Raw genomic sequence first — 15,448 nt, 5'->3', positions numbered from 1 at the left:
AAGCCTGTTGTTGGGACGGCTAGTTTTGTGTGTCTGTGTTTGAGGATGTAGACTGACCCTGGGGCAGTAAGCACCCACGCCAACACAACATCTGCACGGGGCTGCTCAACAAGGCAGTGGCCAATGTCTCTAGGGCCAATGCCTGAGCAGCTGCTTATACCCATATCCATCCAGTTGAACCCAGGGCAGGGTGGATTAATCACAGATGGTGTGAAGTAGAAGGGAATCTTAAAAGAGTAGTTAAAAGCTTCACACCTGCCACCATCAGACACCAGAATTCCTTCCATCTGGGGGTTGCTGGCCACAGCCTTAACTCCTTCAGAGACAGCTCACAGCCCACATGCTGGCCACTCCAACCCCGGGTGACCCTAACCAAGTTCTTCTTGGACTCAGCCAAAATCTCCACCCCTGCTCACCCTGTGTTTCCTACATATTGGTCTTCATTCTGTCCCTCAAAAACCACAGGACACAAATCCCTTCCTCTTGCACATATCAACCTTGTTTACACACAGTGACCAACACCCCCAAATCCTTTCTGTTCCTGTAACAACTTACCACAAACCCAAAGTGAGTGCCACTGAGCACCCCCGACACTCAACCAGCTTCCTTGTGACTGGGTTCTACTCCTTCACCCAGCTTCCCTCTCCCCTCCCTCCTAGTTATTTTCTACTACACTCTCTCCACTTGGTTAATTGTGGCTCTCCGGGATTGAACATAACATTCAAGTTCAAAGACAACATCTCAAGTCACCCTCCTTCTAGAGACCTAAGAATGTGTTTTATCCACATGCTCCTTCTCTCCTGTTATCTAGTGTTTGGACTCCCAAATCCAAGCTTCAGGTGGGAAGGCCACATTTGCTCAGAGAGAGCAAAGTTATGGGCTCCTGTGCCCATAATTAAATATGTGTGGCAAATCCTGACATTCCAAAGCCTTAATAAGGAAGAGCATTTAAGGACAATGGGGTCAAAGGTGAAATTCCTCAGTAGTGCAGCACGTGTTGGAGCTAACCTCTGTCAGGTCTGGTTCTGAAGGCTGCTGACGCATTATATGTTCATTCAAGTGAGCACTGAAGTCTGTCTACTGAGCCCCGCAACGCCATGGTAGAAAGGCTGCTTAATATATAGCTTTTACCCCAAGGAGCCCAGTTAAGGAGGCCAGGTCGTAGAGAATTACAGTACAGTGTGCTAGATGCTATAAGTGAGGCATGGAAATGGGACCAGTTAGTTTCCTACTGCAGCTGTAACAAATTACCGCAAACCCAAAACGAGTCTCACTGGGCTAAAATCAGCGTCAGTGGGAATGGAAGCTCTAGGAGAGACTCGGATTCCTTGCCTTTTCCAGCTTCGGGAGGCTGCCCACAGCCCTTGGCCACCGTCAGCACTGTTGCATCTTCAGATCTCGCTAATCTCCTGCCTCTTTCTCTCATGTTAGAGGACTCCTGTGATTACATTGGGTCTGCCTGGATAATCCAGGGTAATCTTCCCATCTCAAGGTCCTTAACCTAATCACATCTGCAAAATTCCTTTTGCAAGTAAGATACTATATTTACATATTCATAGGTTCTGGGGCCTAAAACAGGAACATTTTTGGTGGCCATTACTCTGCCTACCACGGGAACAACTAACTTCCTAAGGGAAGGGGCATTACATTTGAATGGATCCTTTAAGGCTTTGCAGGAGTTTTATGCAGGACACCCTGGCAAGAAAGGGAAAAGAGATTTATCAAAAAAATTTACAAAGCGTGGAGACAAAAAATCCCGACTAGTTTTTGTTCTTGATTATTATTTGCTTGCTTTTCTTTCTTGCTTTTTCAAGGAAGAGCCAGTCTCTGCCAGAGTACCCCTACGGTTATGAGGCTCACTGCCTTTCAAGGCAGCTTGTTTCTTCCTGTTGACAGATACAAACAGAGAAGAATATTCCTTAAACTGAACCCTGATGTTTTCATCATCACTGGGAATGTTAAAGATCTCACCATGCCCAGGAGTTTCTTTTGTTGGACCAGAAGGGGGTGCTGGGTCATGAGAGGATCATGGCCCACAGGGACTGATCCATCCAGAAGGTTCTCTGACACAGGCCCTCCTATAGACTGAATGCCCCTGGGCAGGTCTCTAGGCCCATAACTTATTGGAGCAATATATTCAGAAGACTGGACAGTCTGCAGAACTTCATAGATGCCATCTTCTCTGTTCCTGTCCTGCAAATCAACTGAAAACTTGAATGGAGGCTGAATTTGAACTTGAGCTTCAAGAGGCAAAAACTCAGCACTACTAACATTTTTCCATTTCTCTTTTGATGTCACTGTGAACATAAGTTGCTGGTGGTTTGGAACCAGGGCACAGGCCCAACTCTCTGCCCTCTGCCCCGGTGAGCTGGGGTCTGGCAGGTCTCAGTTGGTGGTCCCTGCTGGGTCAGTCAGGAGGAGAGGGTGGGGGCTCTGGGCTGTGGGGCCAGTGCAGGGAGGTCAGTGCCACAGGAGGGACTTGCCGAGAAGACACATCCTGCAACCCTGTTGTCTTCCTGCATCTTCTGTTGACACTCTTTGTTCCTGGTTCTCCTCTGTGCCAGGTGGCACTGTTCTTGGTTCCACTCCAGTGTGTGGAGGCAATGGAGTGGACACCACCCTGCCCTCATGTTGTGCCAACAAGGGGACCCTTCACTGCTGACCAGGGCTTCAGTTCACAGCACACTTTTACATGCATTATCATCTTGGACTCTGTAACACCCAGCAAAGATGGGAAAACTGAGGCATGGCAGAGCTGAGACCCACCTCTGAGAGCAATGCTGCCCTTATCACCACAGGGGGACACCGCCCATAAGCTCTGGGCAGTTCCTGCTGGGGCCAGGCCCACACTTAGATTTCCACCTCTTTTCTCTCATGTCCTCTCCCTGTCAATTACCTCTCTCTCCACCCTTTTTTCTTCTGTATTCCACTCTCTTATTCTCCTCTAATCTCCTTCTCACCAGCCAAGGCCCCCACAAGTAGTGCTCAGCTCTCAGGGAGCCTCCGCTAGGCCTGAGGGACTAGAACCCCTGGATCAGATGTCACAAACCACAGACATGCGTGTGTCCTCCTGAGGCTTGCATCTCCCTGATCAGTGGTCCAGGGTTGAGCACTGACTCCATCCACATCAGAGGAAGCAGTTGGAGAGGGTCTTGACTAGCTCTAGACCAGAAGCCAGGAGACTTGGGCTCACATGATAGGTCTGCAGATCATACCTTAGGTACGTTCCTGCCTTGGTTCTCTCATTGGTAAAATAAAAGAATAACTTACCTCCCAGGGCAGTTGGGAGGGTTGGGACAATTGAATTCATGGTGCCAGCCACAGCCAGATGTTTAGTAAGGGTTGATTGAATGTAGTAGCAGCTGGAACACAGACCCCTCCCAAGGGTTGGACGCGGAAATAGTAGTGTCTGTGCTGGGGTAATAAACGCATCTGGAAGCATGGGCAGAGAGCTGGAAGGGGAGGGAGGAAGGTGTCACTGAGCAGAGGCTGTTCATTGTTTTTTTCCCCTGGGCATCTCAGGCTCCAGTACTCTGGATCCAGTCATTGGACTCAATTAATGCTTGTCTCTTCATGATGTTGATGAAATCACCTTTGTAACATTCCAGATGCCTAATGAGGGCGTGCACAGCAACTGGGCACCGAGTCCTGGAATCTCCCTGCCTTCGGCACACCCTGGTAGTAATGGTGATCTATAAAAGCTGGGAAGCCCAGAGTGACTTCTCCCCAAAATAGCCTTAGTCAGTCCCAGTCTCAGCAAAGATTCAGAGCCCAACCTACAGTGGTTCTAGAAAAATAAGCCAATTACAACATGAAGTAGGGTGGGGGGATGAGGGAGAGGCCCAAAGTGCAGGAGGAACCCAGGACTCAGGACAGGGCAGACCCAGTTTTGTCCAGAGGAAGTCAAGGAAACTTCCAAAACTGGAAACTTAGAGAATGGAAATGGACTTTCAGTTATACATGCAAATCATTTGTACCCAGTTGTTGTCTTTCCTTCCCTGAATCCAACTTAGATGGTACAAAAGGAATTGAAATGGTATAAACCCACAATATCACAGGGAGGTGGAAGGGATTACCAATGGACTGGAGATTTCAGCAAGTTTATAGAACAGAACAGTAGAAGGTAGCGAGGAAGCGGAAGCCATAGGCAGCTCTCCAGCTCATTCACACGGCTGGATACACGCAGAGCCCCATGAACAGAGATCTCGTTTTCTTTCTTTTTTAAAAAAATATATCTTTATTGATTTCAGAGAGAAGAAGAGAGATGGAGAGAGAGAGAGAAACATCAATGGTGAGAGAGTCATTGATCAGTTGCCTCCTGCACGCCCCCCACCAGGGATCGAGCCGACAACCCAGGCATGTGCCCTGACGAGAACTGAACCACAATCTCCTGGATCCTAGGTCGATGCCCAGCTGCTGAGCCACACTGGTTGGGTGAGATCTCATTTTCTTAACAAAGCCCCAAAGAGGCTTGAAAATTCATTACACTGGGTACAATGCAGAACAGGTCTGAAATCCAGGAGTGAAAAAACAGATCTGTGAACAGTTGCCTCTGCTTTGTTTCCCTAGGAAAACAAACAAACAATAAAGTTATTTAAAGAAATTTCAAGGTCCTGGAAAAAACAACCCTCCACAAACATCCTGGCATGTAGAGGTTCCCAGTAAATACTCAGTTCACTACCCCACAACCTTAAAACACCACCTGCCAGTCAGTAACCCTTGCTCATGTGCACAAAGCTCCCAAAGCTGTTTATTTTTATTGCCTCATTTTTAAAATATGAGCCAACAACCAAGGATTTAAGAGAAGCAAGCAAGCAACAATAACAACAAACATCCCAGAAAAAAACAAATATATAGCTCAGAAAGTACAAAGGAACTTTAAAAAGTACAAGATTTTAAACTCTACTATCCTAAGAAAAATCCAAAAGGGCTGCATCTATAAAACAATAAGTCTTTTTAAAAAGAACAATCAAAGAACAGGGATCACAGAGTTTTAAAATGCAATTGCAGAAATTAAAAATTTAATTAAATTGTTGGAAGATAGCAATGAGAAGTCTCCAGAAAGGAGAAAAGAGATAAAAGAGATTAAAGGCGAGGACGAAAGGTTATCAAGGGAATAGTATAAGAGCATTTCACACAACGTAAGGGCACAAATCTCCAGGGGGCTCTGCGTGTATCCAGCCGTGTGAATGAGCTGGAGAGCAATACATGGCCCATCACACTGAAACAAGGACAGGGAAGAGATCCAAAAGGCTTCCCCCCAAAAGAGTTCAACTATAATAACAAATTCTCACCAGCAATCTTGGGCTGAGAAGATCATTTGAATTTAGAATTTATGTCCAGCTAAACTAGCAATCAAGTGTGAGAGGAGAATAAAGAAATTTTAAATAAGTTTTCAGGCAAAGACTCAGAAAAGAAGATGTCCTCTGTAATCCTCCTAAGAAGATATAAAATGAGGGAGTAAACTGGGAATTTAGGAAACAGTGAAAGCAACCAAGAAAAGCTATGAAGAGAAGCTTCAGGAAACATCTAGGTAGCCGGCCCAGAGTGGTTTCTAGAAAAATGAAAGAGGTAAGTGCTTGAAAGGAGATGAAATTACAATGTACTATTTGACACTATAGTAAATAATATTTACAAAGGCACAATGACATCAACTCCTTTTTATTATTTTCAAGATTTTTCAACAATCACCAAAATTTTAATTATAATAAGAGAATATAAAAGTCATCAATCTTGACAGAAATTGGGAGGGGGAAGGTAAAAGGAGAGCTTGGGACAAATAGGAGCACTGATGTCAACTTATAGAACAAGGTGTTGATAGAGACCATTGAGAGTTAATGGAATGAAGCATAAAGGTGAAATTTCAAGTTACAAATGTAAAAGAACTACATATGGTGCTAGAAATTTAAGATTGAGTTACATGAAACTTGTTTTTTAGGTAAAAAATGGTTGAATATTAGAAATTTCATATGATTAAACCTAATATATGTGAGCAAAAAAATGCATAATATATCAATAGATTAAACTTAATTACAAAAAAATTTTTTTGAAAAACAAGTTTTAAAAGGTCACACCAAAAGTTAGATAACACCCTGGTCAGTGTATCGCAGTTGGTTGAGTGTTCCACCAAAGGGTTGCTGGTTTGATTCCCAGGCAGGGCACATGCCCAAGTTTCGGGCTTGATCTTCAGTAGGGGGCATGCAGGAGGCAGCCTATCAATGTTTCTCTGTCACATAGATGATGTTTCTATCTTTCTCTCTCCCCTCCTTTCTCTCTAAAATCAATAAAAATACATATTTTTTTAAAAAGATAGCAAAAAGATAGGATGTTTGTCTGTGTTCACTGAGCAGTTAAGACAGTAAAATCCATCCCATGTTTAGAAATAGAAAAGAAAGATTGAATCCTTTAAAACTGGTTAGAAAAATCGTAAATATGCGTGTTGAAAAAAGAACCACTGCTACAGCCCATGTGGCTCAGTGGTTGAGCATTGACCCATACCCCAAGAAGTCACCTCGATTTCCGGTCTGAGCTCATGCCTGAGTTTCAGGCTTGGTCCCCAGCAGGGGGCATGCAGGAGGCAGCTGATTGATGATGTTTCTCTCTCATCATTGTTTCTCTCTCTCCCCCTCTCCCTTCCTCTGTCTTTAAAAATCAATAAAAACATTAAAAAATAAAATAAATAAAAAAATATAACCACTGAAAGAATAATAACAAAGCCCAGCATATATGAGAGTAATATAAATTTATCAGTCCAGCAGAGGGCATGAAAGAAGGGAGAGAAGCAAAGAAAGAAAATGGAAAATAGAAAACAAACAAAAAATAATTTTGCAGTAACAATACATCAGTAACCAGCTAAAATAAATATAAGCAGATCAATTTTAGTTATTAACAGAAAGATGCTATCTAAATAAAATTCAGAAAAATCCCACATTATGCTGCCTACAAAAGACACACAGTAAAACTAAACTAAAAAGGCAAAAATAAAAAATGTTAAAACATACACTCTGTATATACTAACCAAAAGAAAGTTGGTGTAGTTGCAAAACAAACACATAAAATAGACTTTAAAAAGAAAACATTATAAGATTAAAGAATGACACTGAATAATATAACTTAAAAAAAAACATAACCCTAAAACCCTTTTTTAAAAACTACATAAATATATAACCCTTTAAAAGATTAAATTAAGCAGAAATTTTAAATTTCTGTGTGGCTAATTTTACATATATATATATAAAATATGCAAATATATAAATACATACAAAATATATAAATATATATAAATTGATAGAATTATAATAGGAATTTAACAAATTCACAATCAAACTTGTTCACTGTAATTAATCAGAAAACTAAAACATTAAGTTTACAGAAGCCTCAAACAACACAATTAACAAGCTTTATCCTGAACACAATTTAAAAGAAAATTTTTTCCCAAGCACGTAGAGAACATTTCCCAAACTTGACTATGTACTACGCCATAAAACAAATTTCAAAGAACTGGGATAACACAAACCACAATTGAGTTAGAAATCTATAACAAAAGGGTTAACAAACTTGGAATAAAAAGCATACTTCTGAGTAACCCAGCTCAAATTAAAAATCATAATGGAAATGAGAAAATACAGAACTGAACAACAGAATTAACATAAACAATAGCACAGCTTACAACTGGAACTGCTGCTCAAGCAGTACTTAGGGGGAGGTTTATATTCTGAAAAAGAAGAAACCTAAGAAGTCATGAGGAAAAGACAACTAAATAGACTCAAAGAAAATAGAGAAAAGAAATAATAAAAATAAAAGCTGACAATAAATGAAATAGAAAATAATACAATGGAGGAGTGGAACAAAGCCCAAAGTTTATTCTTAGTAAAAGCTAATAAAATTTAAAAATACATTGCAAGATTGATCAAGAAAAAAGGAAAATGGGTAAAAACAATGCTAGAGATGCAAAAAGGGAACAACTACAGGTACAGCAGAGATTTTAAAGCAAAATAGAAATAAAAATATGCAAAATGCTAGGCTAAGGAATTTGAAACTTAGAGATAAAAATGAACAACTTCCTAAAATATACATAATGGAACAAAAGCTAGGAAACAGAAAATTGAATAGATCTATAACCACTGAAAAAAATTAACGTGTGGTAGCCGGGCTCCACGCTGCCCCCCCCCCCCCCCCCCCCCCCCCCAGTGACCCTGGCCTCTGGTATTCATGCTCTCGCACAGTGAATAGGCTGACCTATGTAAACCACAGGATACTTTGGAAATGATGAAACGTGACTTCTGAGGCTAACCTGTAAAAGGCATTGTGACTGATGTCCCAGTCTCTCTCTCTCAATCCTTGTGCTGGGGGATTCCAGCTGCCATGTCAGGAAGGCACTCAAGCACACATATGAAGAGGTCCACGTGGCAAGGATCTTGGGCCTCCTGCCATTGGCCAGCAAAGAACTGCCAAGGCTGGTGTGAGGGAGATATTTTGGAAGCAGATCCTCCAACTCCTGTAAAGATTACTATTGTCTCAGCCAACATTTTGAGGGTAACCCCATGAAATATCTTAAGCCAGAACCACCCAATTAAGCTCCTCCCAAATTCCCGACCCTCAGAAACTGAGATAATAAATGCTATTGTTTTAAGCCACTGAGATTTGGGGCATTTGCTATGCAGCAATAAATAATACAATAAAACCAGGCCAAGAAGGTTTTAAAATAGAATTCTATAATACATTCAAGAAGATAATCCTAATTTTTCATAAACTGTTTCAGAGATTGTCCCCACCCACTTTATGAGGCTGTATAATTTGAATGGTACAGTCAAAATCAGTGAAAGATATTATTTTTGAAAGAGTTGCAAGAGAATCTCACCAATGAACAGGTAATAAAAGTTCTAAATAAAACATTAGTAAACCAAATCCAACAATGTATTTTTTAAATGCATGACTAGGCTCAATTTACCTCAGGAATGCAATAATGAATTTATTTTTCAAAATCTGTAAGTTTTATTTGCCACTTAAACACATTGAAGGAGAAAAACTATACGAGCATCTTAATAGATTAAAAAAATGTTGATGAAATGTAACATCTCATGATTTAAAAAAATACTTAACAAACGAGCTAGAAATGTCACATTTATTGATGAAAATTTAGAGGCATTTTATTTGCAGTTAGATGCTTTTAAGGATGCTCGTTATCATTTCTTTTTAAAAAAATTTTTTATTGATTTCAGAGAGAGGAAGGGAGGGGGAGGGGAAGGGGAGGGGGCGGGGAGAGGGAGAGGGAGAGGGAGAGGGAGAGGGAGAGGGAGAGGGAGAGGGAGAAAACGTAAATGAGGAGGGAGAATCATCAATCGGCTGCCTCCTGCACGCCCCTTACTGGGCATCAAGCCCAAAGCCCCCACATGTGCCCTGACAGGGAATGGAATCAGCGACCTATCTGTGCATGGAACAATGGTCAACCAACTGAGCCACACCTGCTAGGGCAGCTTCAACAGTTATTAACAGCTACAAGATTTGAGAAAAGCCCAGTGGACAGGTATAACTATTATTATGACCAATATTAATAGCAGACAGGTAAAGACAATCAAAGTTCAACATCAATTTGCAGGTATACAGGCCTTGTCAGTGTCTTGGGAAAGCTGTCTATCCCTGATGTCAACAGCTTCTCATCCTCAAGAAGTCTTTGATCTCTGCTGTAGGAGGAGGCAATTGTCAGAGACAGGGGCAGATGTCTATTGGTTGTTAGGCACCTGATAAGGTCCCTTCCAATGATGTTAGAGAGAGTCTTTAATTAATGTCTTTTCCATGGACAAAAACTCCTGGTTGTAAGTTGTGGTCTTTGAAGTCTCCGTCTGCCAGGAGCGCACTGTGAAATGAATGCCACTAATTTATCAGTCCCTATAAGCTGGTTAATAAGTTTTTCACAATAATTCAGAATGTCTCCTTTTAGTAAGGCTGATTTACACGCTCCTTCATCCAGATGCACAGAGTGACCAGTGACTGTTTAATGAGAAAAGCTATGTGTTTACCAAGAGAAGTAGATTTCAGGTTAAGGAGCACTATAAGGAGAGCTTTTTGGCTAAGGGAGATTAAAAGCTTCTGAAAATTTACCTAGTTGAGGTAGGTAAATGGTTTTAATTTTACTATTTGTATGTCCCACCAATCCAGAGAACTGGGGTGACAGGCACAATCAAAATACTATAAAATAGGCCAAATATTACAAATGGATTGCATTATTTGCCCAGTGAAGTGAGTCCCTTGGTCACTGTAATGCAGAGGGAGTTCCCAGTTGGGAGTTAATTTTCCCCAGTAACAATTTCCCTACCATTAAGGCTGTTTCTCTCTTGCAAGGGAATGCCTCCACCCAGTGGGGAAAAAACAAAAACATGCAAATCATAACTAACACATATTTGTATCTTTGCTGTGGTGGCATTTGGATAAAATCCAATTACTGTACTTCAGATGGCTTTAAAGGAATTGGGAAATGTCCTTGGGGCTCGTGGAATGAATTTCCAGGGTTATGTCTGGACAGAACATCTGCTGTACACTTCATAAGCTACAGCAGGTTTCCAGTAAATCATCTTTTTAGGACCCCAGCGTGTTAGCTCATGCACATGTGGAAGTACAGGTAATCGAGTCCCTGCAGATAAGATTGGTTTCTGATGGGGTCCAAGCCACATCTCTGTCTGGATCCAAAGCTCCCCCTTTTTGTTGTAATGCCCTCGTTCCTTCTTCCGCAGCTGTTCACTGCAACTTAAAGCAGCGAGGTTCAGGGTTCCCAGAAAAACTCATCCAAGCTCTCCCAGTGCAAAGCAGGGACACAGTGGGGCACAGTAGGAAGAATTTCTTAAACAAGATTTTTTTTTTTAAAGCCCAAACCATGAAGCTACATTGCTAAATTTGACCAGATTGAAATGAAAGCTTTGGTTCCACAAAAGACAGTGTAAGTGAAGTAAAATAAGAAGCCACAAACTGAAAAAGAACAGCTGTGAGACATACAGTCTACCGAGCATTCGTGTCCAGGGTATGTTAAAAAGTCCTGAAAGTCAGTGGAAAAAGACAAAATGCCCCGTTATAAATTGATCAGAGTATATGCACAGGTGATTCTTAAAAGAAATCTGAATGTTCAATAAATACTTAAAAATAAATTTAACTTCACTAGTTGTCAGGGAAAAACAAGAAGAAACATCAACCATTTTATACCTATCAGATTGACAGAAATTAAAAATTTTGACATTATTAAGAGTTGGGGAGGAAGTAGAGTAATGGGGAAATGAAAAAAAAAGAAAGAAAAAACACTGGGAATACATGTCCATCAACAAGAGAACAGATAAATTGTGGTATATTTGTCCAATAGACTATTATGCAGCTATTAAAATGAATGAACTAGTGTCAAACGCTTCATATGGATAAATCTCAAAAATATGTTGGCCCAGAAAAAAATTAGTTGAAGAACGCTACAGGCAGAGTAACATCATTTATATAAAATTTGAAAACAGGCAAAGCCTTATTTCAGCTTGTTCAGAGTTGTAGACAAATGTAGCAAGAGTATAAAAACACGCCTGGGGACACGTAACACCAAATTTATCAAGTAGGTTACCCCATAAGGAGAGAAGGGGAGCAGTGAGAACAGGGAAGGGATATGCACAGGAGCCTTCAACTTCATCTGTTGTATTTTATTCTGTTAGAAAAATACCTGAAGCAAAAAGAGCAAAGAATAAAGATTTTATAAAGTGGGTTCAGGTGACCAAAACTGTTCTCTTAACTTTTCTGAGCGTTTCAGGATCATGGTCAGGAGTTCAGGGAAGATGTTTTCATTGGAGGGGACACCAAAATGTAAACCCAGTGGCAGGACGTACCTTGTTCTAACCACTGCTCACCCTCCACAGAGAAGAGGGCCCGGTACAGAGAAGGTCCTCGACAAGTACTTGCTGAATGAATGAACATGAGCAAGGGCAATGAGACACGTTAAAGCACGGCGTGTTCCAAAGAGCTAATCACGACAGCCAACTTCTACTGCGACCCGCTCGCACCAGCCACGGACTTGACTGTGTGGCCTGGGTTGTTACCCTCCCTCCGCAGGGGGCGTGAGGCTTAGAGAGGAAGGCAGCTTGCCTGAGAGCGCAGTGGTGAGGGCCGGAGGCCGCAGTGCATCCAAAAAGAAAAAAAGCCTGGGTTTTATGCTGTAGGTGGTTGCGAAAGTTGGAGCAGCAGAAATTAATAATACAAGGAGGCGCATGAACAGACACACAGGAGCGTAAAGGGTGGCCAGGAGCAGACGGGGCGCGGAGGGCGCCTCGTGCCTGGGCCCGCGAGGGGGGCTCCCAGCAGGGGACACCAGGGTCTGCCTGGGCAGTCAGGAAAGGCTTCACCAGGACGATGCACTTGAACTTGGCCTTGAAGAAAAAGTGCACCTACAAACGCCGGGAGGCCAGCAATTCCTGCTCCACGGACCGCCGGCGGCGCTGCGAGGACCCGCGGCTCCGGCTGCGAGCGCGGAGCCTGCCCACGCAGGGCCCAGGGCACACGCGCGGGAGGCAGGCCGGCCGAGGGCGACCTTCCGGTTCAGAAAGGTGGCTCTCACCTCTCCGAGCACAGGGAAGGAGGGGACCTGCGCGCTTCTCCAGAGTCAGGCGGCAGTGCTGCGGGCAGTCACCGCGCCGGATCGCGAGCGCCTCCTATTCATTTGTGCGCGTTGGCCAGGCGTCCGCCCGCTGCCCCGCGCCCTGGGTGAGTAAACTCCGAAGGTGCCCCCGGCCCCGCGGGGCGCGGGGGACGCGGACACGGCCTCTCGCGGGGCGCACCGAGGAGGGCGAAGCGCGGCTCAGTCAGCTTACGAAGCAAAGGCAACTCCGCCGAAGCGGGGGGGGGGGGGGGGGGGGGGGGGGGAGGGGGAGGCGGGCTGGCGGGGAGGGGGGGAGGCGGGCTGGCGGGGAGCGGGGGGGGGGGGGGGAAGGCGGGCTGGCGGGGAGCGGGGGGGGGAGGCGGGCTGGCGGGGAGCGGGGGGGGGGGGAGGCGGGCTGGCGGGGAGCGGGGGGGGGGGAAGGCGGGCTGGCGGGGAGCGGGGGGGGGGGAAGGCGGGCTGGCGGGGAGGCGGCTCTAATGATGCTCTGGCCGCGTTTTAATTAACTGCCAAGTGTTCCCAGTGACTCAGAAAAGAGCTCTCTCTCGGATTAATTTTCGAAAGAGCCGGCCGAGGTTAATCATAGCGACCACAATGGCCCCGGTTATCACCGCCTGCGCGGCCAGAAGCAGCAGGTAGATTCCCCAGAACAGGCTATGGGCGTGACGCCCGCCCTCGGCCACCCGCTGGGCCCGCGCCCCGGGTGCTGAGCTGGGAGGCCCCGAGGCTGGGGGATCCGGGGCGGCGGGCAGGGCCGGTGGGGTGGCGGCAGGCGAGCGGGGAGGCGGGCCCTGGGTGGTCGGGCACCGCAGGTCGCTGGGGGGCAGGGCCCGGAGCGGGAGGCCGGCGAGCTGCCCCGGGGAGCCGCACCGCGGGGGCTCCTCCGCCCCGCCCGCGAGGCCCGGGCGCCCGCGCAGCCACGCCAGGAACGGCCCCAGGCCGCAGTCGCAGCGCCAGGGGTTGTGCCCCATCAGGACGTCCGCCAGCCGGGGCAGGGCCTCAAACGCGTCGCCAGGCAGGGTCTGCAGCAGGTTGTGCTCCAGCTGGACCTTCTCCAGGTTGCGGAGGTCGCGGAAGAGCCCGCGGGGCAGGGCGCGCAGCTGGTTGTTGCGCAGCGACACCTGGCGCAGCTGGCGGAGGCCGCGGAGCAGGCCGTCGGGGAGCGAGGCCAGGCGGTTGGCGTCCAGGGCGAGCTCCCGGAGCTCGCCGAGGCCCCGGAAGGCGCCCTCGGGGAGCGCTGTCAGACGCGGGTTGTGGGTCACCCTCAACGCCCGCAAGCCGCTCAGGTTGCGGAAGACGGCGTGGGGCAGGGTGCGCAGCCGGGTGCCGTTCAGCAGCAGCTCCCGCAGGCCCGCCATCTCCCCGAAGAGCGCCTCCGGGAGCTCCTCCAGCGGGTTCTCGAACAGCGTCAGGAGGGTCAAGTTGTGCAAGTGAAGGAAGAGCGCGGAGGGCAGGAACTGGAGCTGGTTTTCGGAGAGAGTCAAATATACCAGGTTGCGGAGCCGGTCGAAGGCCCCAGGCGCGAGGGGAGGGACGTGGCTTCTGTGCCCCGGATCCAGGGAGACCAGCTGGTTGGAGTGGAGCAGAAGTTTCTCAAGCTTAGCCTGTGCCCCAAGCAATCCTTTGGGCAGGTGAGTCAACTTGTTTCCCGATAAATTCAACACTCTCAGGTTGCCCAGGTGTGTGAAGAGGCTGGCGGGAAGGAAAGCGAGCCGATTGTAGCTCAGAGAGAGCTCCTGCAGGTTTACCAGTTTCTGAAACATGTTTTGGCCAAGGCCCTTGAGTTCATTGCGGTCCAAAAACAGCTGCTCCAGGAGCACCATCTTATCGAAGAGCGCATCTGGAAGGTGAGGGATCTTGTTGCGCGACAGCCTCAGGGTTTTTAGTTTTATCAGGTCGTCGAAGGTGCCGGGAGCGACGTCGGAAATGTGGTTGTCGTACATGATCAGGCGCTGGAGGACCTTCATGCCGCTGAAGCTGTGATTCTGCAAGGTGCCGCGGCTCATGTGGAAAAGCAGGACGTGCGTGAGGTTGGCGGGCAGGCGGAGCGCGGGGATGCGGCCCACGTCGCTGCCGGAGCACTGCGCCGCGTCGCGGAGGACACAGCTGCAGGCGCGCGGGCAGGGCGCGGGCAGGGCGCGCGCGAGCGCGAGCGCCGCGCACAGCAGGGCGCTCCCCAGCATGCCCGCGACCTGTGGGCGACGGCAGACGCCCCTACTGGCTCTCGTATCCCCGGGAATTTAATCTCGCAGAGGCGGGACTCTTTCGCCAGGACTGCCACTGACTTTGTAATCCGGGTACAGCTAAGTCCCCTGCTTTCCTCCGACGTGCAGATTTTTTTCCTGGGTGGTGAAAAGACCTTCGATTCTACACTGCGAGGTCTGATCCTTTTGTTTTTACTGACTTGCCGCTGTCAGTACAACGCACTGAAATTAAAGCGTTTTCAAGCTATAGAAAAGCCAAGACTTTAAAATCTTTGCATAGCGAGAACTCACTGAATCCTCATTGTCACATTCAAGCTCCAGATGTCGCAGGGCAGCGCCTCTGAGAAAACAGCTCAGCCTTGGACTTTATACCTTACCCGGCGGCGGCTACAACCAAGTTACCAAGGGCGCAGCACCGTGTAGCACAGCCGCCGCCTGGTTGCTTCTGTCACAACCGAGCTCTATCTGCAGTGCCACCTACTCCGCTAAAGCAACAAACGCCCCCCAACAGTGAATACCCTCAGCTGGCCCCCCGCGAACAGGGACCGATGCCAGCGCTTTATTTGAATCAGTTCGCTTAATTCTTCCCTAACCCGGGGAGGCAGATACTATTATCCCCAGAGAATGAAGC

The 15,448-nt window shown here is 46.7% G+C and overlaps 1 protein-coding gene across 1 annotated transcript; it reads right to left on the bottom strand.

Annotated features, from left to right (window-relative positions):
• Positions 1–13,140: 13,140 nt before the first annotated feature.
• GP5 (glycoprotein V platelet) lies at positions 13,141–14,796 on the bottom strand. Its single transcript, XM_087817813.1, has one exon. The coding sequence runs from the start codon at positions 14,794–14,796 to the stop codon at positions 13,141–13,143; it is 1,656 nt and encodes a 551-aa protein (XP_087673939.1).
• Positions 14,797–15,448: the final 652 nt, after the last annotated feature.

Source organism: Miniopterus natalensis, chromosome 6 (genome assembly GCF_054644295.1).
Source record: "Miniopterus natalensis isolate mMinNat1 chromosome 6, mMinNat1.hap1, whole genome shotgun sequence".
NCBI lineage: Eukaryota > Metazoa > Chordata > Mammalia > Chiroptera > Miniopteridae > Miniopterus > Miniopterus natalensis.
The sequence above is the reverse complement of the archived record's forward strand: the minus strand, read 5'-3'. Positions and strand labels throughout refer to the sequence as shown.

Excerpts from the sequence above, each read along its gene's own strand:
- GP5 (XM_087817813.1), bottom strand. The coding sequence starts at position 14,796 with ATGCTGGGGAGCGCCCTGCTGTGCGCGGCGCTCGCGCTCGCGCGCGCC.